A 23,653-nucleotide genomic window follows, 5' to 3' on the forward strand; every position below is an offset into this window, starting at 1 on the left:
TTCATTTACCAAAAAAGTTCTATGGTTCACAAAAAAATTTTGTTCAATGGAAAAAAGAGGTTGGTAATGTAGGAATCCCACTGTGTCGCATGCCCTTAAGATGTTTTTGATATAGGATTTACAGTCATTTTATTGCATATTCGTGTTCTTCAAATGTTATATAGTCACGCGTGTCGCCATCTGTGGCCGATCGAGCATAATATTACTCTGAGCTTGTTAGTTCGCGACATGGACATAGGGAACAAGGGACAAGGCATGCCATTGTGGGGGTGATGCAATGAGGGGGAAGGTCCGCCACCTTTTGATGTCCCGCGATAAACATGGCAGCGCCCACATGTTTATATTTTCATGCACAGTTTGTCGGCAACAACGCTCGTGCGCATAATCAAATGACACATCGTGAGATGGCGGCTCTTCCCACTCATGGAATTCTTCCCCCTCCCGTGGATTCAACCCCGCTCGAACAGTTTGGATGGCATGTCTAGTCCCTTGTTTCCTGTGTCCATGGTTCGCGAGTTGACAGGCTGCGTAGTTTTACGTTTCAACAGTGCTCCAAATTTTTTGTGGCGCGAATGTTTTGATTGAAAAGTAAGTATTAATCATATGCTTGACGAATGTGTTCTTCAATATTAATGAAAACCAATGGATAATTCGGATATTTCCTTCCGCCTTAATACGGACGGAAAAAACGGCTGGACGAATTTGTGCGAGTGTTTACAAACAACACGGTTACATAAAAATTAGGAGTTTTTTTAAAAGATAACAAGCATACTATTTCAATTCTGAATGCATTCTCCTGTCTTGATGCCTGTGTTGTATGCATTTGTATTGAATAGTTGATAAAAATGTGCGGGACACGATTACAATAACAATGAGACAGTCAATTTAAAAATGCAAACGATAAAAATATTCTTTTAATTACGTGATTTATTACGCTGAGAAATTTTTACGTTAAAATTGTGAAGTTCCTAATGACAAATTGATTCGCCCAAACGCAGAGGAAAAATTCATTCGCCCAAATAGTTTCATCGGTGAAGCATGAAATATTCTTTATTATTCAGTAAAAATGGTTTGTATATATCAATAAGCAGAAAAAGTATTGATGAAAAATGTTCAAACTGTGCGGTATTAGGAACTTTTATCGATTCATACGATTTAAAATACTTTTACATGGACATAGGAAACAAGGGACTAGGCATGCCATTGCGGGGGTGATGCAATGAGGGGGGAGGTCCGCCACCTTTTGATGTCCCGCGACAAACATGGCAGCGCCCACATGTTTATATTTTCATGCACAGTTTGTCGGCAACAACGCTCGTGCGCATAATCAAATGACACATCGTAAGATGGCGGCTCTTCCCACTCAAGGAATTCTTCCCCCTCCCGTGGATTCAACCCCGCTCAACGAGATAAGGATGGCATGCCTAGTCCCGTGTTTCCTATGTCCATGTACTTTTACAAGCAAAATACGCTAAACAAATCCTTACATTCGCCCAAATTAGGACATTTCCCTTAAATATCTCTTGAACTTACTCCAATTTTTTTCTAGGAATTATAGGTCTTCAATATCTACTATACATCAAAATTCAACAATTTAACTTGCAAATTAAATTTTTCAAGTAGAACAACGAAAATTATTACGTTGAAAGTTTAGTTTTGAATATTTAATTTCTAATTACTGATTTTACGTGAACAATAAAATATTTCTAAGTATACAGTGAAAAGCTGAAATTGTTCCGATTTCGGGGCTGGCGGTGGTGGGAAACATACCCTAAAGAGTTCCGCACCGGAAGTAAACGCTTTTGTTTGGGCATACCCGAGGGACCACCGCTCTTTTTACTCTTTTTACTCCTGGTAGCAGCGCGGTGTCAATTCTCGGAAGAACTATATCAGGGGACTCTATCAGAGTTTTACTGTATTAGGCCATTTTCCTTTTTCTTAATTGAAACATTTCAAATTTTACACTAAAACGATATTGTTAATTTAATAAAAGCCTTTAGGTATGCATATATTATTTTGCAGCTATTTAAAAATTAAAAATAGTTTATAAAGTTTAAATCGGGAGTTTACATTTGTATAACTACTAAAACTTTCCAAATTACAACAGTTTAATTTTTGACGTAAAAATCCGTACATTTTTTAATTTTGAACTAATTCCGAATCGTCTTGAAAAACAAATGATATATTATTCACTTGTTAATTCTTAATATATAGTTCAATTTTAAAAATCATTATAATTTATAATTCTTTGATAAATTAAAAATGTTTTTTTTTTAATCCAAAATTGTCGACTTGAAACGACCCAAATTTTTAATTTTTTAAGTCTATTTAAAAATTCTTTACATAAAAAATGTACGCTCAAAAATTAAAATCCAAAATTGAAAATTTTTAAGTGAAAGATTTTCGAATTACACATTGTAAACTGAACATCATAATTGAAAAAGATACAAATTTAACTGATTATTTAAAATACTAGAAATCAAATTTGGGACAGATTTTGTTCTAAAAATTGGTTAAATTCCTGGTCAAAAAATTAATTCACTGTCATTTCTCGGTTTTCCCGGGTCTTATAAAATTCTCGATCTAGCGAATACTTTGAGTATGTAATTTTTTGAGATTGTCAGAACGATTTCCATGGATTTAAAGGTTATATAAAAAGAAAAAAAAACTTAAATCTTCTACCTTTATGACAGTTTCAGTATAATTATGTAGTTTTTAAAATTAAATTCTTCATTATTATCAATCAGGATGTGTCGGCAATAATATAGACTACAAATTCTAGTAGGGATCAATCATACAAATTTATATATGTATCAGGCACCTTCAGTACACACAAAATTTTAGGTCCCGTAGATTTTTGAAAAAAAAATGCTTTCGTGGATTATCCTACTGCAAACAGTAGACCCAATATTTGCCGAATGAAGCTGATGGGTTCCAAATTAAAAACTGTTGTCCGTAACTTTTCAAACAGTAAATAAATTCAATAAAGAGGTGATAAGGGGAAAACTTAATGTATTGCTTTAACGCCATGTGTGCGTAATCTCAAATTTTTTTAAACTTTTTTTGAAGCCCACTTTACAATCGCAAAAAGCTGGTTATAGAGTTGAATTTTTGGGAAGTTAAATAAGAAGCACTAACAAACGTTTGTCTGGTCCTAAATCTTGAAAATTAAAAAAAAAGTTTTTTTGTTAACAATTTTTTTGGCTTTTTTCATAATTAAGGCCTTGGGTGGAAGAAGGGCACATAGACCTACATACTCTTTTCCCGTAAATTGCGTTAAACGACGCGGGCATGGCTTTTACATATATCATATAAAGGATATTTCAAACTTCGCATGTTTACATGAGTTCTAAACATTACGAGGTTAGCGCGCCTCAACCTACTGCAGTCGTAAACTTGTTGATACTACAAGTATAGCGCTTTCAGTGAAATTAACTAGCTAATATGCCGCGCTTCATTATAACGTGTTCGTGGAAGAAATTATTTTACAGTGCATTAATGTTAGTAAAAAGCATCTGCCCGGCTCGCGGGCATAGTCTCGTCGCGCGCGCGGCTCGCTTCGCTCGCAAGTTTGAGCCTAGTTTGAGCAAGTTTGAGCGCCTAGGGCGCGCGACGGTTGAATCTCGCGCTTCGCGCTCGATCATAATTACACTTCGCGCTCAGATATTTATTCTTTGCATTTGGAATGCTTGAAAAAAACTTTGTCAAAAAGATCTCTTTTAGATGGCAGTATTTATATGCGTCTTCATATTCTGAATTGTATACTTAATTGAATATAGTCAAAGATTAAGTTTCTCAAAGCTCTGTAGGCTTTGAGGTACACATACTCATCGTGACACTCGCGCTGCGCGCTCGATTTCCGACAGACATTTGTAAACAGGTTTTGTTGGATTTTTTTTTCTCGTAACTTTCGTCGTTTTTCCACACATTTTTTTTTATTTTATTTTTTTTTCAACGTTATTTTTCGCGAATAAAACAAAAAGTACGCGTCCTATCAAGAAGTGATTCTTAACGAAATTTTAGATCTTTTTTGGTATAACCATTTTTGTTAATTCATCTTTTTTCGTACCCTGCATAGTTTATCCACAAAATGGAATTTTTTATTTTCCATTATTTTTTGTGCAATAAAAATTTGAATTTTCGATTTTTGAAGAAAATCCAAAAATTGGTTATGATCATCTTGTAGGGCTTTCAAAAAGAAATGATTTTCTTCTCTTGACTTTTTTTCATATCGTGCGTTTTTCGGCTTCAAATTTTGATTTTCGTTTGATTAAACAAATTTTGAAAACGCTATAACTCTTAGAATTTTCTTTTTATCGAAAAAAGTAATAAAGATAAATTGTTTGTTATTTTTAATACTATAAATATCCGTACATAGAATTTTCAAATTTAGAAAAAAGTTGTCTCAAACACTTTCAAAATGCGCTCACTTTTTGAATTTTTATCAAAAATGGTTGTTTCACGAACTCGTTCTTTCTTTTACGACCTAAAAAAAGTGTGCCAAAGATGAATTTGATTCGTTCATTTTTTCGATTTATCATGTTTACGGACGGCCGGACGGACAGACAGACAGACGCCATCGTGAATACCTGATTTTCGGATTCAGGGGGTTTCGAAATGTGGAGATCCGTTGAAAAAGTGTGATGACGAATTTCCGACAATTCTAATACTTTCTCAATCATAAATGATGAGAATGTAAAAAGATAAAAAAAACGATATATTAACTTTTTAAACGCTACTTTGGCTTATGTGCCCTTTTTCCATCCAAGGCCTCAATTATAAAAATTGAGGACCAGACACGCGTTTCTTAATTCTTCCCATTTAATATCCCAACTTTTCAACTCGATATCGTGTTTCAAATTGGTTTTGAACAAAATTTTTAAATTTGTTTTCGGGTTTATGCTCACTTGGTCTTAATACTAGATTATTTGAAATATTGTATAATTAAAAATGAATACTAACCTGGCCCTTCCTTCCATAGGTTGTCTGACCAAAATCTGCACTGGGCCTCTTGCTCTGCTGTGAATTTTGTCGTCCACCATATGCTTCAAACGCTGGTAGTATGTAGGTCCCAAGAAAACCTGCGCGTTAATTTTTCGCCCAGTGTGTCCGTTGTACATAATTTCGTTGCCTCTCAATTGATAACCGTACTCTTGTAACAGAGTCGAAATCTTTTGCACGTTGACGGCATCGTTGAATGGAGTCGCGTCACCAATCTCACCTGAAAGCAGATGAATACAAATAATTTATTTAAAACGATTTCAGGGTGTCTACTCAAATTCTGGGAAAAAATTCCCTGACAATTCCACGTTTTTCCAGATATCTTAGATTTTTCCAGGTAAAATTTTTCACAGTACTATATTAAATTCAACTTGAATCGCTTCAAATTCCTAATTTTTAAATGAAATAATTGAATTTTCAACAAATTAGTTGAATATTCAACTAAAAAGACGAATTTTCAACCAAATAGTTAAATTTAAAAAAAAATGAATTTTCAACTAAAATTATGAATCTTCAACTGAAATAGTTGAATGTAAAAACAAAAATATGAATTTTCTACCTAGAAGATTACTTTCTACCGAAAAGATTAATTTTCATCTAAAAATATACTTTCTCAACCAAAGTTACAGTTTTCAGTTTTAAAAATAACAAATTACAAAAAATATAGTTGCATTTTCAAACAAAGTGATGAAGTTTGAACTGAAATGATGCATCTTCAACTGGAATAGTTGAATTTACAAAAATTAAATTGTAACTGAAATGATTAATCTTTATCTATAATTATACAGCACCAAAAAAAGGCTTTCTGAACATTGTACGAGACTAGTGTATCCTTATGCATTTTGAGCTTCTGAAACCAAATGCGACCTCAAAAAATCCCCTATGCGTCAGATTTTTTCCCTAGCCTGTGAGAAAAACTTAAAATCTAGAGAATTCTGGGACCTGCTAATGTAATATTTGTACGATGACAAGGTGATACGACCTTCATGTTTATTGAGTAGCTGAATTCAAATTTGACCTCAAAATCAATCTACAGGGCGTCATATTTCACCTAGCCTAGGGGAAGTAGTAGAGAATTGAGAAAAACTTACGGTTCTTACGCCGGGTATGTTTATATACACTAAGGTTGATTAAATTTTGTGAGTAAATAGAAATTCTTCATGTATCTCGGATCGTTAAGTACAAGCGTAGCCTCAAAACTTATCTACCGAACTTCTCTTTTCCCTACTTTTAGGGGAAAAAGTGGAAAATCAAAAAGTAGCCTTAGATTTTATGTAGACTACATTTACATGCGCAGAAAACGATGAATAAATACAAAATCTGTTCGTATTTCGCTACATTTTATTCAAATCTAATATCGAAATTACCATACATTATCTCAATTTTTTCCTCACCTAGAGGAAATTGTAGAAATATCAGAATAGTTGTAGATTAATGAAAACTGTGTTTTCTGTGTACGTAAATGTATTCTGCATAAAACTTAAGGATATTTTTGGATTTTACACTTTTTACCCTAGAGTCTATATGAACATGCAGCATCAAACCGTAATTTTCTTCTCAATTTTCTACTATTTCCCCTAGGCTAGGGGAAATATGACGCCTTGTAGATTCATATTGAGGTCAAATTTGAATTCAGCTACTCAAGAAACATAAAGTTTCGTATCACCTTGCCATCTTAAAAATATTATGTTATGGGCTAGGAGAAATTCAGATTCAATGACTCAAAATACAAAAGGATACACTAGTCTCGTACACAGTTTAGACAACTTTTTTTTGTGGGCCTGTGTATTAAACTACTAAAATAAGAGATGAATTTTCAGACAAGAAGATTAATTTCTATAAAAAAACACGCTATTTGAATTAAACAAATACATTTTAAACCAAAAATTGAATATTTAAATTTTTGGGTGAAAAATTGGAATTGCTACATCTTCAGTTTAAAAAAAATTAAAACAAAAAAGCAAACAAATTTTTAACAAAATACTCAAAGTTTCAAGTTGAATAGTTACATTTATAGTAATAAAAATTAATTTTCAGCCAAAGAAAAAACTAATTTCAAACTTAAAGATGAATTTTCATTTCAAATGATGCATTTTCAACAAAAAAATTATTTTTGAATAAAAAAGTTTAATTTTAACCAAGTAATCAAATTTGTATTCCAAAAAATATGAATTATAAACGCAAATTGTAGTAGTTGATATCACAACTAATAAAGATTTAAATTTTTAATCAAAAACAGTTATATTCAATAAAAAAATATTACTTTTCAACATGAGTTGAATTTTCAAGCAAAAAGATGATTGCTCGAACAAGAATATTAATTTTATACCATTAGAGATAATATTTTCAATAAAATATAAATGAATTTTGAATTAGAAACTTGAATTTTCAACTAAAAACGTTCATTTTACAAAAAAAGATAGAAAAGTTAAATGTTCAGTTAAAGAAATTAATGTAAAACCAAAAAAAAGATACTTCAACAAAATTGTTAAATACAGTAATATAAAGCTACTTTTACAAATAAAGAATAATTGTTATTAAAATTTAAATTGCAATTTTTTTAAATTAAGCACGCTTTTGAAAAAATTCCCTAAATAAAAAAATTCCCTGATAATTTCAGGTTTTTCCAGGTATATGAAAATTCCATGACAATTCCAGGTTTTCCAGGTAGTAGGGTGGCCGTTTTAATCCAAGAAACAAATTCCCGGTTCTAAACAAATTTTTCACGATCAATGCATTTAAAAAAGTCGAACGTTAAAGCTAAAAAAATTTCCATTTGAAGTAATAAAAACTGAGCTGCAAATGAAAGTACTCAAACTGAAACTTTTGAATCTTAATCTTTTAAAATAAAACTTTAAAAGTTATAATTATTAAAAGTTTATAATTATTAAAAGTAAATTAAAAGTTATAATTTATACGTATAAAATAGAAGCTACTAACACTTTGCAACTGAACACTATTAAATTAAATGCAGTTAATAAATCCATGTTATCGTTTTCAATGCTCAAGAATAAATCAATGAATGAAAGCAAATTTCAAAATTATATCATTTTAAGAAACACCTATATGTAGTTTAACTTTTTTTTTAAGTTTAAGTTATTTTTGAATTTTTTTCATAACTTCTAAACATCTTTGAAAATTATTCGAATTTTCCCTAATTTTTTTTTAATACTGCCAATTTAGACATTTTCTTAAAATCTTCTTCATTCATTTATGAAAATTTGGTAAATCTTTCTAAATCTTTTTAAATATTCTCTTCAAATTAATTTTTCAAAACAGAAAACATTTTTAAGTTTCTTAAGAAATGGTTTTCATTCTTCTGAAGCTTTTCAAAATTCTTGAAAAGCTTCTAAATTTTTGGTTCGAAATCTACCAAAATCTATATTTTATTTTAAATTATTCCGTGGGCTACATGCGCCGAAATTTTGGTACGAGTAGGCGGATTTGGTCGGGACACGCAAACACTTCTTTTAAATTATTTGAAATAATGTCGAATTAATTAATAGATGTTCAATTATTATGTAGATATAAAAACTCAACGATTCGTCTTATTTTTTTTTAAGTTTTAAAGTTTAGTTTTTTTAATATGTATTATTTACATTTACTGATTTTAAATGAAAAGTCAGATATTTTTAAATATTAAGTAATGTTCTCTTTCTTAATAAAAAAATTTCACATTGAATGATATAAAACTTAATACTTTAGACTAATAAGACTTTCCACTCGAAATAGTTTAATTTTGTACGTTCAAATAAGCTAAATTTGAAAAATAATAAATTTATATTCACAATTCATCAACAAAAAAGTTTTTTTTATCCAAAACCTTATCATTTTTTATTCTTTAAACCTTTAAAACTGAATTTGAAAAACCTATACTAAAATGGCAAAAGCTAGCAATTTAACTAATTATTAAAATCAACGGTAGAAATCAAAGTTGAACATATTTTTTTCTAAAAATTGTAAAATTTCCGGTAAAAAAATAAAATCATTGCCATTTCCCACTCCAGCGGCCAACCTGAGGTAGGGTAGACGCCCTGAATTAGAATATGAGCGTCAGATGGAAAAAAAAGGAATAGTCAAATACGAGCCACAACAAATTAATAAAATCACCAAATTTATTAGAATACCTTTGTTAGATGAGACTTTTCCCTGAATACACTCGATCAAGTGACCAATTGTCATACGAGATGGAATAGCGTGAGGATTGATGATAATGTCAGGCGTGAGTCCTTCGCAGGAGAAAGGCATATCCTCCTGTCTGTACTGAATTCCACAAGTTCCCTTCTGCCCGTGCCGCGAAGCGAACTTATCGCCAATTTGTGGAATTCTAACACTGCGAACTCTAATCTTACAAAACTTGTATCCTTCGCTGTTCAGTGTCAACATCACCTGATCCACAATTCCAGTTTCACTGTTACGCAAAAAGGTCGAAGCATCTCTCTTCGTGAAACGTTTAGTTGTGCTATCCAACTACAAAGAGAAACAGAACACCATTAAAAAATGTCAAACGATAAAACATGCAACTTGATCAAAATCATATGTTAAACATACTTCGTCATCTGTTTCTGGCAAGGTTATCGTCTTTCCAATAACAACATCATCTCCAGAGACTCGAATACCCGGAGCAATAATACCATCATCATCCAGCTTGTCATAAATTGCATTCCTCATACCCTGGCAGGTTAGTCTCGTCGGTTTCTCAAACTGCTCCTCTTGATCGCCGATTCTCTTCGACTCGGAATCTTTGTAAGATCGGTAGAAAACAGATCTGAAGAATCCTCTCTCCACCGCACTGGCATTCAAGATGACACTGTCTTCCTGGTTGTATCCCGTGTAACATAAAATAGCGACAATGCTATTGATTCCAGCAGGAAGTTCTCTGAACCGGAGATACTCCATGGACCTGGTTGTCACCAGAGGCTTATGTGGATAAAACAAAACGTGAGCGAGGGTGTCCATCCGCACATGGAAATTCGTAATATAAACACCCATAGCCTGCTTACCCATAGCACTTTGATAAGTGTTTCTGGGACTCTGGTTGTGATCAGGGAATGGAATAATAGAAGCACACACTCCAAGAATCATCGCTGGATGGATTTCGCAATGAGTGTATGTCGTACAATAGGCGTACTCTTTTTCCTGTCTCAAATCATCGGGAGACATGGCAATCATGACAGTTTCTTCCTCGAGAGTGTCGATATATTCGACCACTCCACTGCCGACCAATTCTTGCCAACCATCATTGTTGTAGTCTCTTTCTTTCAGCATGTCAATGTGTCTCTTTTTGAGCAACAAACTCTGATTCTCGACGATCAAGAGAGGTCTACTAATTCGTCCAGCATCCGTGTAAATTCTGATCTCCCTGTCTCTGATGTCTCTAATCATTGACACTTCCGAAACGATGATATCCATCTGTCTTCTCAATTTTCTAAGAGTAGCCATCAATTGATCAGGATCTCTGTGAATTCCAACCCAGCATCCATTGACGAATATCTTCGTGGCATCCGCGATGGCACTGGGTGCGATTTCCTCCAAGTTCTCCATGGACCACTCCTCCAAGAACTCAAGAATCGGAGATGGCTGAGAGCCGACGCTGATGTAAGCCATCAATGCTAAATTCTTGACAAGTCCTACGGCAGCTCCTTCCGGAGTTTCGGCAGGACACAACATTCCCCAGAGAGTGTTGTGCAGTTGACGCGGTTTTGCTAATTTACCATCTCTTCCAATTGGCGAGTTGACTCTTCGCAAATGGGACAATGTCGAGGCAAAAGTCAGTCTATTCAACACCTGAGAGACGCCAGCCCTCGCCTGGTGAGCTTTTTTCTGATCTCCCCAGTTCCCGGTAGCTAATGAGTATCTCAAACCGTCTGTGATAATCTTCGTTTTGATAGCGAGTTCCAAGTTGAAGTCTTTTCCTCTGTCGATAAACTTCTGCGCGTAGAGTCTCACCTCCTTCATTAGATTCTTGAACAATCCTCTGAATAGGAATGCTAGTAAAGGTCCAGCGAGATCGAGACGCTTGTTGCCGTAGTGATCTCGATCGTCGAGTTCTCTTCTACCGAGGGAAGCTGATAGCAGTCTGTGAACCATATAACCCAGAAAGTAAGCTTTTTTAGTCTCGCAGAAGTCACTGATTCCTACGTGAGGTAACATTTCTTTCTGCAGAATTTCCCTCGCGTATTTCACACGCTTATCTTTTGTCACGCCGGGACGAGCACCACGAGTACCGATAAAATTGAGAGCTACATTCTGTTCTTGGATTACGAAGGCTTCGTCGAGGGAGGGTTTCACCATTTCCATCATCTCGGGATCGTCGAAGTCGTAGATGATGTGTTCAAGAATGTCCCGATCGGCGACGAAACCGAGGGCACGAAATACTATCATGATGGGAATCTCCTGTTTGATGTAAGGTAGAATTGCTATTATCCGCTGTCCAATCGCTGACTTTTTGATACTCTGTGGAAAGAAATGAGGTCACTTGCTTGAGTGGATTGTAAATAAGAGTTACTCAGTGCTCGGACTCACTTCCGATGCCAAAATTGACACAACATTTTTTGAATAATAAACTTATTTACATGCTTCAGATCGAGTAGAATGGTTTAAAACAGCTCACATAGACGACAAAAGCTGCTTGAAATACAAATTGGTTTCTTTAGAAATAAGAGTAAAAGTTTCTGATAACGAAACACCAATTTGCAAAATTTTCTTTTATTTCTTAACTATTAAAATTAAATCTAATGCTGTAAGTATGCACTGTTAGTTTCTCTTAGTAAAATTTATAAAATGATACACTTTTCAGATGTTTATCTTGTATAATTTAATCATTTTTTTCTAAAAGACAGACAAAATAAAAAAAAATCGACTAAAGCAGCAATTAGTTTAAAGAACTTTAAAATAATATTTTTGAAGACGTCTGTTATTAGTTCATTGACTGTGTAAAGAACATTTTCTATCGGATTATTAAGGTTCCTGAGCTTCAAAGTTAAGAAAAATTGGATTTTATTTAAAAATTGAAGACATATAATTTTCACCGATTAAAAATCTCATTTTTCTCAAAAACTAAGCCAAATGTGAATAGCAATTCATAATTTAAAATTGTTCTCCAACCTAAAATCTATGGAAATGTACCCTTACCAGATGTATGTCTTGTGCATTTTTACAATAAATTAAAAAATAAAAATATAAAATAAATTTAGCTTTAATAAATTTTTCATATTTTATATGGAAATGTTGGTTAAAATACATAAGATAAACATCTGGCAAGGGTACATTTTCATAGATTTCAGGAAGGGGAACAATTTTGAACTATGAATTGCTATTCATATTTCTTTTCGATTTCGAGGAAAATGAGATTTTGTATCATTAATAATTATATTTCTTCAATGTTAGAGATAAAAACCAATTTTTCTTTACTTTGAATATCAGAGCCATTAATAATTTCATGAAACATGTTCTTCGTATGGTCAGTGATCTAAAAACAGACGTTTTTAAAAGTAAAATGTTAAAGTTCTTTAAACTAAATGCTATTTTAGTTGATAATTTATTGATTATACAAGTGAAACATCTGGTAAGGGTAGAATTTTATAGATTTTAGCCAGAGAAAATTTTTTTCGAGAAAAATGAAATTCTTGATAGCCAAAAATAAAAAAATCTTTTATCTCAAAAACGTCTAGTACAATTTTTTTCTTTCTTGGCTTAAAATAACAGGAGTGGGAGGCATTCGCCAAAGCCCATATAAAACTGAAACTGGTTGTACAAGAAGCCAGCCTCGATTCTTTCTAGCATAAAACAGTATCATAAAGAAATTCCATAAAATTATATTGAAAATTTTGCATTATATGGAGGTATTTTGAATTTTTAAAAGATTTTATTGTGTAAATTCTGAACTCAATTTATAAAAGTGATATTCCGATAGTTTTTGATGATTTGATGATTTCCTAATTCCAGGTGTTTTTCAGATATTTAAAAAGGTAGTTTGAACAAAAAATCTAAACTTAACGCTGACAATTCCATTTCACGATAAAAGACTTTCAGAAGAATAGTAAAATATTAAAGAACAATCGCACAAAATGACACTAATTAAACATTGGTTTGAAATACTTACGAAGATGAAAAACTTTGAAAATTATTCCTACTTCACTAATACCAATAAAATTAATGAATTTCCTCCAAACACGATCAATTTAAATATAAACTGAATCCATTCAAAATCAGAGTGGTTCTACCCTTGAAATCGCAGGATCTGTCTGGGACAAAACATTTTTTTTTAATTAGGAGAAACGTATTTTTGCGTTTTTTTGGAGAAAAAAAGGCCACGAAGTTATCCGAATTTGAATTCTTTGTTTTGTTTAAAAAAAAAGAACAAGTTTTTCTTTAAACTTATATAACTTGTGACCTAATTAAGATATTCGAGATTTCTGTGCACATTCTGAGATTTATGCGGGCTAAATAACTTTTGTGTCCAGGAGCATTTTTTTCATAAAATCGAATTTTCGTATTTTTCTTGCTAATAAAAATAGAACAGTCATATCTTTTAATTGTATAAATCTGTCATTAACGATATTATAAATTGATTTTCTGTGCACAGTTTCCAAATCAAGACACAATTGTTCGGCATTTAAATTTATTGTTCGAGTTGTATCCACAATTGTGAATTTGAATTTGCACATATATTAAACCATCACAGAATGATAGAAAAATGAACAAAGACATTTCTGAATTTCAATTGTTCATTTATATATGAAATTAAACAAAAAAAACAAGTTAAAGGACTCTAAACATATATGCAATTTCTGCGAAAAGGGGTAAACCCCACATTCTTTATTTATTTTTTCTTTAGAAATATTGAGTTTTTTATTGTTCTCGGAAATGGCACAAGATATCATACACTGCCGTGCAAAAATTTTAGGTCGTCTCTTTTTTTATGACTGAATAAATTCTCTTAATTTTAATGATACCAGAGTTAAAAAATGTCCCTTTAAAAGGTTTATTTTTTTCGAAATTCCGTATAAAATAAGCCCAGGGTGAAGCCAATTTGTCTAGCTTTTAAGTAGATATTGCAAAAATAATGTAAACTTCAATGTTTTCATAAATTTGCCATTATTTTTGGTAACAAAAATATTTCTGTAAAATATATAAAACATATAATCATGAAGTTTCTATGTAATTTCTTCAAAATATATATTTATTTCACTTTTATTCTGATTTGCCTACAAATAAGATGTTTTCAAATTTTTTCAACTTTTTTATTATAATTTCACGTTCTTACAATGCGAAAATACATTTTTGACTATTTATACTCTTAAGTTGTTGTAATACAATTAAAATATAGCTTGAAAATGAGCTCAAGAATAGAAAAAAATGTTGACTATTTCGGAAGTTATTGAAAATTTAAGAAAACAATTATATTTACACTATTTTGCAATATCTACTTAAAAACTAGACAAATTAGCTTCCCCTGGGTTTATTTTATACAAAATTTCGAGAGAAAAAAATTTGTTTGGAACATAATTTATTTTTGAAAATTATTTTCTTCACATTTTTTCGTATTTGTTGTTGTAAGCCATAAAAATTAGAAAATTCGATTTTATGACAAAAAATTATCCTGCCCACAAAAGTTATTTAGTCCGCCTAAAACTCACGATTTCTACAAATGCAACCAAAAAAATCGACAAAAAATATAAGTGAGCGTTTTTTTTTTGTTGAGAAAATCTACTTTTAGTAATTTCAGAATGTGCAAAGAAATCTTAAATATCTCAATTAAGTCAAAAGTTATATAATTTTGAAGAAAAATTTAGTGTTTTTTTTTTAAACAAAGCAAAAAGTTCAAATACGCATAACTTCGTGACAATTTTTTTCATGAATCGCAAAAATTTTACCGGCGCCCATATCTTAATTATTCTTCATTGAAAGGATTGATTAACATCTCAAATATTTTTTTCTGCAATTGAAAAATTTCAATTTTTGTTCCGTTTACTTTCAACTTCATTGTTTCAAAAACTCCAATTTTTTTATTTACATTCTTATAAACTGAGAAGGATTTATAATTTGAATAAAAGATGAACGGTTTTATTTAGCATTGTTTATTCGTATAGACAATCATATTCAAATGTTGTTAAACTTGGACTGAATTAAATTTAAAATGGTTCAAGTCTACATTTTTCAATTTGATATAGAATTAATTTTTTAATGATATTCAATCATTCATTTTAATTAAAATATGAATTTATTTACCCTTTAATAAAAGAATTTGAAATTACACTCAGTTTCGGACATTTTTTTACTTTAAAGTGTTCCTCCAATAAGTTTAAACAAGCAAAATCGTACATATAAAGTTTAGGGAAGAAAAATAGTAAAATTTTAAATATTTTAAACTAATTCTGGTCTTTGGGACTATTTTTCGGTATATATTTCTGTACTTGAGATGTAATTTTAGTCTAACAGCGAACAAATTAAAAAATACTGTTAAAGAGAATGTAAAGAAATAGTGGCATTTTTTACAAAATAATGGTATCGCTCAAAAAAAATATTCAGTACTGTCAATAGCGGCGCATAGGGTTAAAAAACGTTTTTCTTTGTTCATAAAACTAATATCTCAAGATTGGTTGAACGGAATTGAATGAAAATTAGAGTGAACACAGTTCATGTCATAACTAATAAGGGAAAAATACTCACAAGATCCAAATATATTTTTCAAGGCCTGGAAAGTTAGATAAAATAAGAAAAATACAATAGCTTTGCCAGCTAAAAAACCTGAAAATTCACGTTTTTTTATGTTTTATCAAATTTCCCAGGAAAATGAAAAATCGAAGTACCAATTTTCCTTTGGATTTTAATTTTACTGACGTAAATAAACAAATTTAAGTGTTAATATAAAAAATTTATCATTTTTTCTACAATTTTAAGTCAGTTTATTCATAAAATATGAAAAGTACCCGATTTCCCATGGATTTTTCGGCCTTGGAAAATATATTTGGATTTTGTGAGTATTTTTCCCTTATTAGGTATGACGTGAACTATATTCAGTCTAAATTTCATTCAATTCAGTTCATCCAATCTTGAGATATTGGGTTTATGAACAAATAAAATCGGTTTTTACCACTGAGCGGCGTGAGTCAGAGCCCTGGCGTAGATTATAAATAAAAGATTAAGTAATCAATAAATAAGTCATTAAACTCACAGCACCGCTTTTGGCCATCATATTGATCCAGAGAGTCGATGTTGGTCGAGAACTGTGTTCTAGGCAGGAACGAATTTCAGCTTTGTAGGCGTACTTTCCATCTTTCATACTGAAGACATAAACTGTGTTGGTGGCCATTTTCTCCTGGGCAATCAGAACCTAGAATGGAACAATTTTCTCAATATTTTTAATTAAGTTTAACTCGAAGGTGTACAATTATGTGAATTTTTATTAATAAATTACCTTCTCTGACCCGTTGATTATAAAATACCCTCCAGGATCCAGAGGACATTCGTTCAATTCAGTTAAATCACGATCTGACAATCCAGCGAGCAAACAATACTTTGATCTCAACATGATTGGAATTTTTCCAATAAATGTTTTTTGATGTTGCGTTTCTGTAAAGATCAATTTGTCATAAATAGTAATTCGCGAAATTTGTTTATCGTCGAATTTGATATTTTTTCAGAGTAATTTTTATACGCACCAACTTGATCTTCTTCATCTTTGACAATAGTTTTCGTAATATCAACATACAAAGGAGCAGAATAAGTTAGATTTCTAAGCCTAGCCTCGTTAGGCATCATAGGCGATGGAGCACCATCTTTTTCCCAATGAGTGGGTTTGGACAAGTAAATTTGCTCAAATTTAAGCAAATGTCTAACAGGGTTTTCGATTTTTCCTGTCGTGTGTTGTGCTTCAGCTTGCAAGTCGATTTGAGGCGAGTCCTCGACAATGCGTTGAACAGACATTTCGATGAATTCATCGAAACTGTCGAGTTGTTGTCGTACAAGACCCTTTTCGTCAAAGTATGCGTTAATGACGATCCAGCAGGCTTCCTGCCAGAGCTTTGATGAAATTTCTTCCGCATCCTCGTCTTCGTATTGTTCTATGTCCAGAAATAAAGACTTGAATTATACAAATCGCCTTTTTATCAGAGTTCATAGATGATCTTTAATCAGGGTTTCAGGGTGGCCACTAAAACTTCAAACAAAAATTCTAGACTATTTCCCAGGTTTCCAGGTCAAAAATGAGATTTTTCCCGGTTCATTATTAACCCTTTGAGACGCGTTTTTTCATTCATTATAGTGTTATTTTTAGCTTTATATAGATTTTTGGGGTCGCTGATTCCGATTCTGACGCCGGAATTATAAAATTCAAAATGGCGGATCCTATATGACGACTGTAATAGGCTAAATTTCATGTTTTTTTTATATTGGCATAAAATGTCTTCTAAGGGGGTTTTTGGGTTCGCTGAGCAGGATGATGACGTTAGAACATCAAAATTCAAAATTATTGGTTTAATTTTCCGACTGTGTTCGTCACGATTCTGATGTCAGTACTGCAAAATTTAAAGTTCGTGAGCAATGAAGGTAACAAGAGCGCGCAGAACGTCTTCTTATATAGGAATCGGCTAAGCAAAGCTAAGCGTCATCGAATTTTGTAATTCTGATATCAGAATCGTAATCAGTGACCCAAAAAAAAAAACCCGTAAATCGAGTTTTATACTGACTGTAATCAAAATTTGCCAATTTCGTAAAAAATGGTTGCTATTTTGTAGACAGGCGCCATTTTGAATTTTTTAAATTCTTACATCAGAATCGTAATCAGCGACCCCAAAAACCCCTCGTAAATCGAGTTTTATGCTCATTGTAACAAAATTCACAAATTTTGTAAAAAATAGCTGCCATTATGTAGCCGCCATTTTTAATTTTTAAATTCTGACATCAGAATCGTAATCAGCGACCTCAAAAACCACATAATCGAGTTTTATGATCATTGAGAAGTTATCCCTGTTTCTCAGAATATTTTATAGACAAACATAATAAAAAAACTCTATTTTTGCATATTCTGGAAATTATTTTTGAAAAAACTGACCTACGAAAAATTCTGCAAAAAAATATATTGTTTAGTTCAATGTTTGAGATATTTGCAAAAAATATTTTAGATCTCTAGGATTTGTAGTTTAGACACCGCCGAATTTATTGTAAAAAAACGAGATTTTCGACTTTTAATTGTTTATAACTAATGAGTAATGAACAAACTCACATACTTTTTTGTGCTAGTTGTACTCCTTACATCCCCAAGAGTTTATTAAAGAATAGCATTCGTATTTATATGTCAACGCGAACTAGTAATCCAATAAAAACTTATGAGAAGTAGGTGGGACGTATATGTCCCACTGCGTCGTAAAGAGTTAAGCATTTACAATAATAATAACCCACTAATAATTGCTTCATTATATCCATTTGAAAAATAATTGAACATTTTAGAATTTTAAGGTAAAATATAAAATATTGCAAAGTGATTTCAGACTTCACAGCCCACAATTTTCTCAAAACAGGAAAAACAGGGTGATTAGAACAAAAATAGGAGAATAAATTCTTTTAAACATCTCTAATGTAGTTACCACGTTCCTAACATTGTAAGTCGAAATAAATTTCATCTTCGACCAAATAGTTGAATTTTCACAGAAAAGAGACGAATCTTCAACAAAAAGTTAACCAAAAAATTAATTTTAAATAAAAAAATAAAAAAATTACTTCATAAGAAAATACTTGAACCTTCGACAAAATTATTAAATTTACAACCAAGTAGTAGAATTTTTAACTTAAATAGATGAGTTCTAGATGAAAAATATGAGAGTAGACTTTTCAATTTAAAAGAATTAACTTTCAACCCTAAAAGATGAATTTTTAGCCAAAACAGATTACTTCGTTACGAAAGGATGAATTTGCAATTCAAATCGACGTATTTTTTGTGCAAAAAATGAACCCTCAAATAAACAGTTGAATTTTCTACTAACAAAGATCACTAACAAAACAGTAGTTGAATTTTCAAGAAAGAAATATAAATGTTCACTAAATCGTAGATTTGTTGAACAAAAGAGATGGATTCTGAATACAAAATATAACAGTAGACTGTTCAAAGAAAAAAACTCATTTTGAACAAATATAGAAGAATTTTTAACCAAATGATATGAATGATAAAACAGAAATATAATCATAGACATTCCAATAAAAAAAGAATAACTTTGCACCAAAAAAAGATTAATTTTTAAATAGGGTTTTACTAATACAGTTCGAATTTATGCGAAAAAAAACAAGACAAAGAGAAATTATCTTGAAAAACAGAAATGAAGGGAATAGGGCACAAGACTGCGAGGTCTGTATTCAGGGTGGCTACAAGATTGAATATTTCAATTTCCCTGACTTTTCCCTGACATTCAGACTAATTTCCCTGACAGGAAATTATTACAAAAGCGAATAAGGCTTCAATAACGTGCCAAGCAATATACTTAGACAAGCCAGAAAAATGTGTTTTACATGGCAGTATGGATAAATTAAGGTCAGACAACTCAGCGGCGCCACTAACGAAAAACAAAATGTCATATAATTACATTATAATGACTATTAGTTTTGAAGAAAACAGGGCGGCGCTAGCTTGCCGTCAACTCAGCGACACCCTCTACAAAAATCATGAAATTTAACAAAATGACTAGATTAGATTTTTTTGGTATTTTTTGCTTTACAATGCGCTATGAATCGCTTGTGTAAAATGAACCCCTGTAATAAAAAAAGTATTAAAAAATGACTAGGCTATATTATTTTTCTATTTATCTGCTTTCCAATGTGATATGAAACGCTTTTTAAAAATAAATTCTTATTTTTAAAGGCAACCCTCAGTGCTGCAAAAACGTATTTAAAAAAAAAAGAAACTATCTAGATGGAAAATACTTATAAAATATTAATATAGTATTTTTAAAGCATAACTGAGGAGCAAAATTATTCTTCACACCTAATCGTTACAAAAACAATCCCCGTATTTGTATCCGAATACAAAACTGCAGATTGCTGCCAAAATTGTATACGGTAACTGTTAGGATTTTTGTGCCTTTTCTTTATTTTCCAATGACATATCAATTGCTTTTGTAAAATTAAACCTTATATAAAAAAGCAACACCCTGTAATGAAAACACGTATTAAAAAAAGTAGTTATCTACCTATGAAGCATAATTATTTCTCATCTCTAATCTTTACAAAAATAACCCTCATCACGTATAAGCTAAAATTGCAACATCTTTTACAAAATTATTTTCCAGTCTATGTGCATATATTCAAAAAATATAATTTACCTTTTTCAATGCATCTTTCAATGCCTTTAAACAACTTCCAGCAAAAAAATTCTTAACGATAAAATCCATATTCATATGACGATCAATCTAAATGTTCAAAATGATTCAAAATTTTTGGAGAGCAGACTTTTTCTAAAGTAATTTTTTCAAATAGCGATTAAAACTATTTTTAAAGATAAGTTGAAGTAATTTTAAAACTCTAAAAAGCAGCAGTGTGACTGGGGATCTATATTTATGTTGTCAATTCACAAAAAATGCATCCCGTTCTGTACATGATTGTCACACAATATCAAGTCACCAATTTATTATCTCCTTCAAATACAGTGTCGTGGTGTTTCTGCTAATAGATATTCAAAATTCGAAATTGTGAAAATTCGATTTTATAAAGTTAATTCGGTTTCTTTATTTTTCCAGGGTGTCAATGTTGTGAGAAATCGAGTTATAATATCCCCAAAAAACTACCCTTATCGCAAAATTCGTCTGAATTTGATTAGTGCTAGACTATGTACATTTCTGGACAACTGCATTAGAGAAGCCCATACAAGTTCAACGTTATCCACGTGGATCGTTCACTTGATTTTTTTCATCGAATAAATGCTGTAAATGATCAAGTTTTATTAACACCAAAAAACTGTCCTTATCGTGAAGTTAATCTTAATTTTATTGGTATTATATGACAACTTTGTACAGAACGGGATGCATTTTTTTCGAATATGATTTGGGCAAATGGTTCTCATAGATAAAAGATAAAACACAGATAAAAGCCAAAATGTATTTTACAACATACATGTAGATCCCCAGCATCCCTATTCACAAAAGTGTTGTTTAGGATTTTTAAACGATTTCAACTTATCTTTAAAAATAGTTTTAATAACTATTTGAAAAAATTATTTTAGAAAAAGTCTTTTATATAGAAGGGTTAATTTTACAAAATCGATTTATATGAAATTGGAAAATAAAGAAAGAGCACAAAAATTAAGAGCACAACAATCCCAATAGTTAATGTATACAATTTTTAGCATCAGTATGCATCAGTCATAATTTTGCTTCTTAGTTATGCTTGAAAAATACCTTGGCATTATTTTTTAAGTATTTTCCATTTAGATAGTTTCCTTTTTTTAAATACGTTTTTGCAGCGCAGGGGGTTGCTTTCTAAAATAAGTTTTAATTTACAAAAGTTTTTATATCACATTGGAAAGCAAAAAAATAGGAAAAAAATCTAGCCTGGTCATTTTTTAAATACTTTTTTTTCATTGCAGGGGGTAATTTCTTAAAATAAGGTTTGATTTTACAAAAGCGATTCATAGCTCATTGTGAAGCCGCTGAGTTTTCTGACCCAATTAATTAACTAAAGGATATGTATCCAAACTGTAAATAAAGAAATAACTACAAATAAAAAACTAAGAATCGAATTCTATTTTTAAAGAATATTAATAGAAAAAATATTTATATTGATATTAGGAAGTGCTTCCAAAATATTATAAAAACTTATAAATTTCTATTTTCCCTGACAACTGCTTCATTTCCCTGAAAAACTTTACTTTCCCTGACATGTGGCCATCCTGGTATTTTAGTAAACCGCAGTGATCATTTTGAAAATTTCCGTCGATCGTAGTGTAGAAGATATTCGCGTATTTGTGACCAAGGATCTCAAATATAGATTTTGGATTTTCAATAAAGTCATGTTTCAATATTTTGGTAACATTATACTTTTGTGTCCCCGAAATGACCGAAAGTGAGCTATTGGCACTTTTCAACTTCCAATTTATTTGCGAAATATGTACAGTATGTAACATTAAATTTTAACTTTATTATGCCATGTATTATTAATTAATTACCTAAATTTAGCTTTCATATATAATTAGTACTTCAAGTATCTAAAAAGGGAGTTTTCGGTTTCAAACATAAAAGGAATTTTAGTATTTGAACGATCCATCAACACACGCTTTAAATTCTGAAATATACAGTACAAAAGTAATATCATTTTTTTAACGAAATATTAACTTAAAACTCTTAAATATAAAATAATCTAAGACATTTTCAAAGGAGATAGTTGTTCCTACTTAGAACAATTTCAACGTTTTTTTTTAAAGACGGGATATTTATTCTAAAAGTAAAACAAATCTAAAAAATTCACGGTTTTCAAAAAAATTCATGGCTATTTCCCGGTGCTCGAAATTCCAGGCTAATTTCCGATCAGTGGCCACCCTGCTTTTATATAACCAAACAAAGTTACTTAATGTCTACAATATATAGTTCAATTGAAATGGTTAGATTGTTGAAAGGGTCAATCATGCATTTTAAAATCTTTATGAATTCCTTACTCGACATTTTTAAATAAAAAATGGTTCCTTTAAAAAATGTTTAGCAACAAAATTATGAAATAAAAAAGATTAATACGTAATTCTAGTATAATTTTGAACAATTTCAAATCAGACATTTCTGAATATTTCAATAAAAAATTGTTAAATTTTAAGGCCCTTGAAAGAAAATGCTTAATTATTTGCATTTGCAAGACATGTTTAGAGTAGGTGATTAAAAAAAAGGTAAAAAGTAACAAAGTTTTGAAATATTGCGTTGCTGCGTGCAGACTGCTGGCTCAGGTGAGCAGGTTTGTATTATCGTTAGAAAAATTATATTGATGAAAACGCCTCCACTGTAATATAGTTAAATTCATAAATTATAAAATTCGAAAGATTTATTTTTATCATGTTAAATAGGGCAATATTCAGTGCGAGTAGATTTTAAAAGTAAAATAAGCAGGCAAAAGCTGTAAATGATCAATATTCAGTTCCGAAAACCACTGGTATTTATAAAGCCCTAAATATTTCCACGAAAGTAAGTTTAATACCACAACAGTATAAATACATTATGTAGAGCATTTATGTTCTAATAGCTAAAAACACAATGATGCTTTTGGACATAAAACGATAAGTAATATGTTAACTTTCGGGGCTTTCAGGACAACAAAAGAAGCTAACCTTTTTATTTGTTTTACCGAAATTATACAGAAAAAATGAAGTTCAACGAGTAAAATCGAGAGGCAAGAGTAATTAGTAACCAGAATTTAAGAAATCTTTTTAAATTGGAAAAGCAATGATAAAAAACGATATTAGTACGTAAATGGTTGTACAAGTTTTTTAGGTTAGGTTATGTTTTCATGAAATAAACTGTCAGTACTTTCGTTATAATCTAAATTTTCAAATAATTAAGTAGCACCCACCGTCATCTGGTACATTATACATCTTGGCTTATTGAATAAATATAAAACAAACTCCAAAATTCACTTTTTTAGTTAAAACGTTACGATAGCGGCAGTCATTCCGCCATCGTTAAAA

At 31.2% G+C, this 23,653-nt stretch overlaps 1 protein-coding gene across 1 annotated transcript in view; it reads right to left on the reverse strand.

Moving 5' to 3' along the window:
• LOC117168266 (DNA-directed RNA polymerase II subunit RPB2) overlaps positions 1-23,653 on the reverse strand; it is a 26,380-nt gene extending 2,727 nt beyond the window's left edge. Inside the window, exons 1-7 of the mRNA XM_033353774.1 lie at positions 23,539-23,653; positions 16,668-17,069; positions 16,424-16,578; positions 16,181-16,339; positions 9,553-11,457; positions 9,129-9,471; positions 4,963-5,221 (exon numbers count right to left, since the gene is read on the reverse strand). Coding sequence (XP_033209665.1) covers positions 4,963-5,221; positions 9,129-9,471; positions 9,553-11,457; positions 16,181-16,339; positions 16,424-16,578; positions 16,668-17,069; positions 23,539-23,560 — 3,245 coding nt within the window. The 5' untranslated portion in view covers positions 23,561-23,653. The remainder of the gene's footprint in view (positions 1-4,962; positions 5,222-9,128; positions 9,472-9,552; positions 11,458-16,180; positions 16,340-16,423; positions 16,579-16,667; positions 17,070-23,538) is intronic.

The sequence above is a fragment of the Belonocnema kinseyi genome, chromosome 2 (assembly GCF_010883055.1).
Source record: "Belonocnema kinseyi isolate 2016_QV_RU_SX_M_011 chromosome 2, B_treatae_v1, whole genome shotgun sequence".
NCBI classification, from domain to species: Eukaryota; Metazoa; Arthropoda; class Insecta; order Hymenoptera; family Cynipidae; genus Belonocnema; species Belonocnema kinseyi.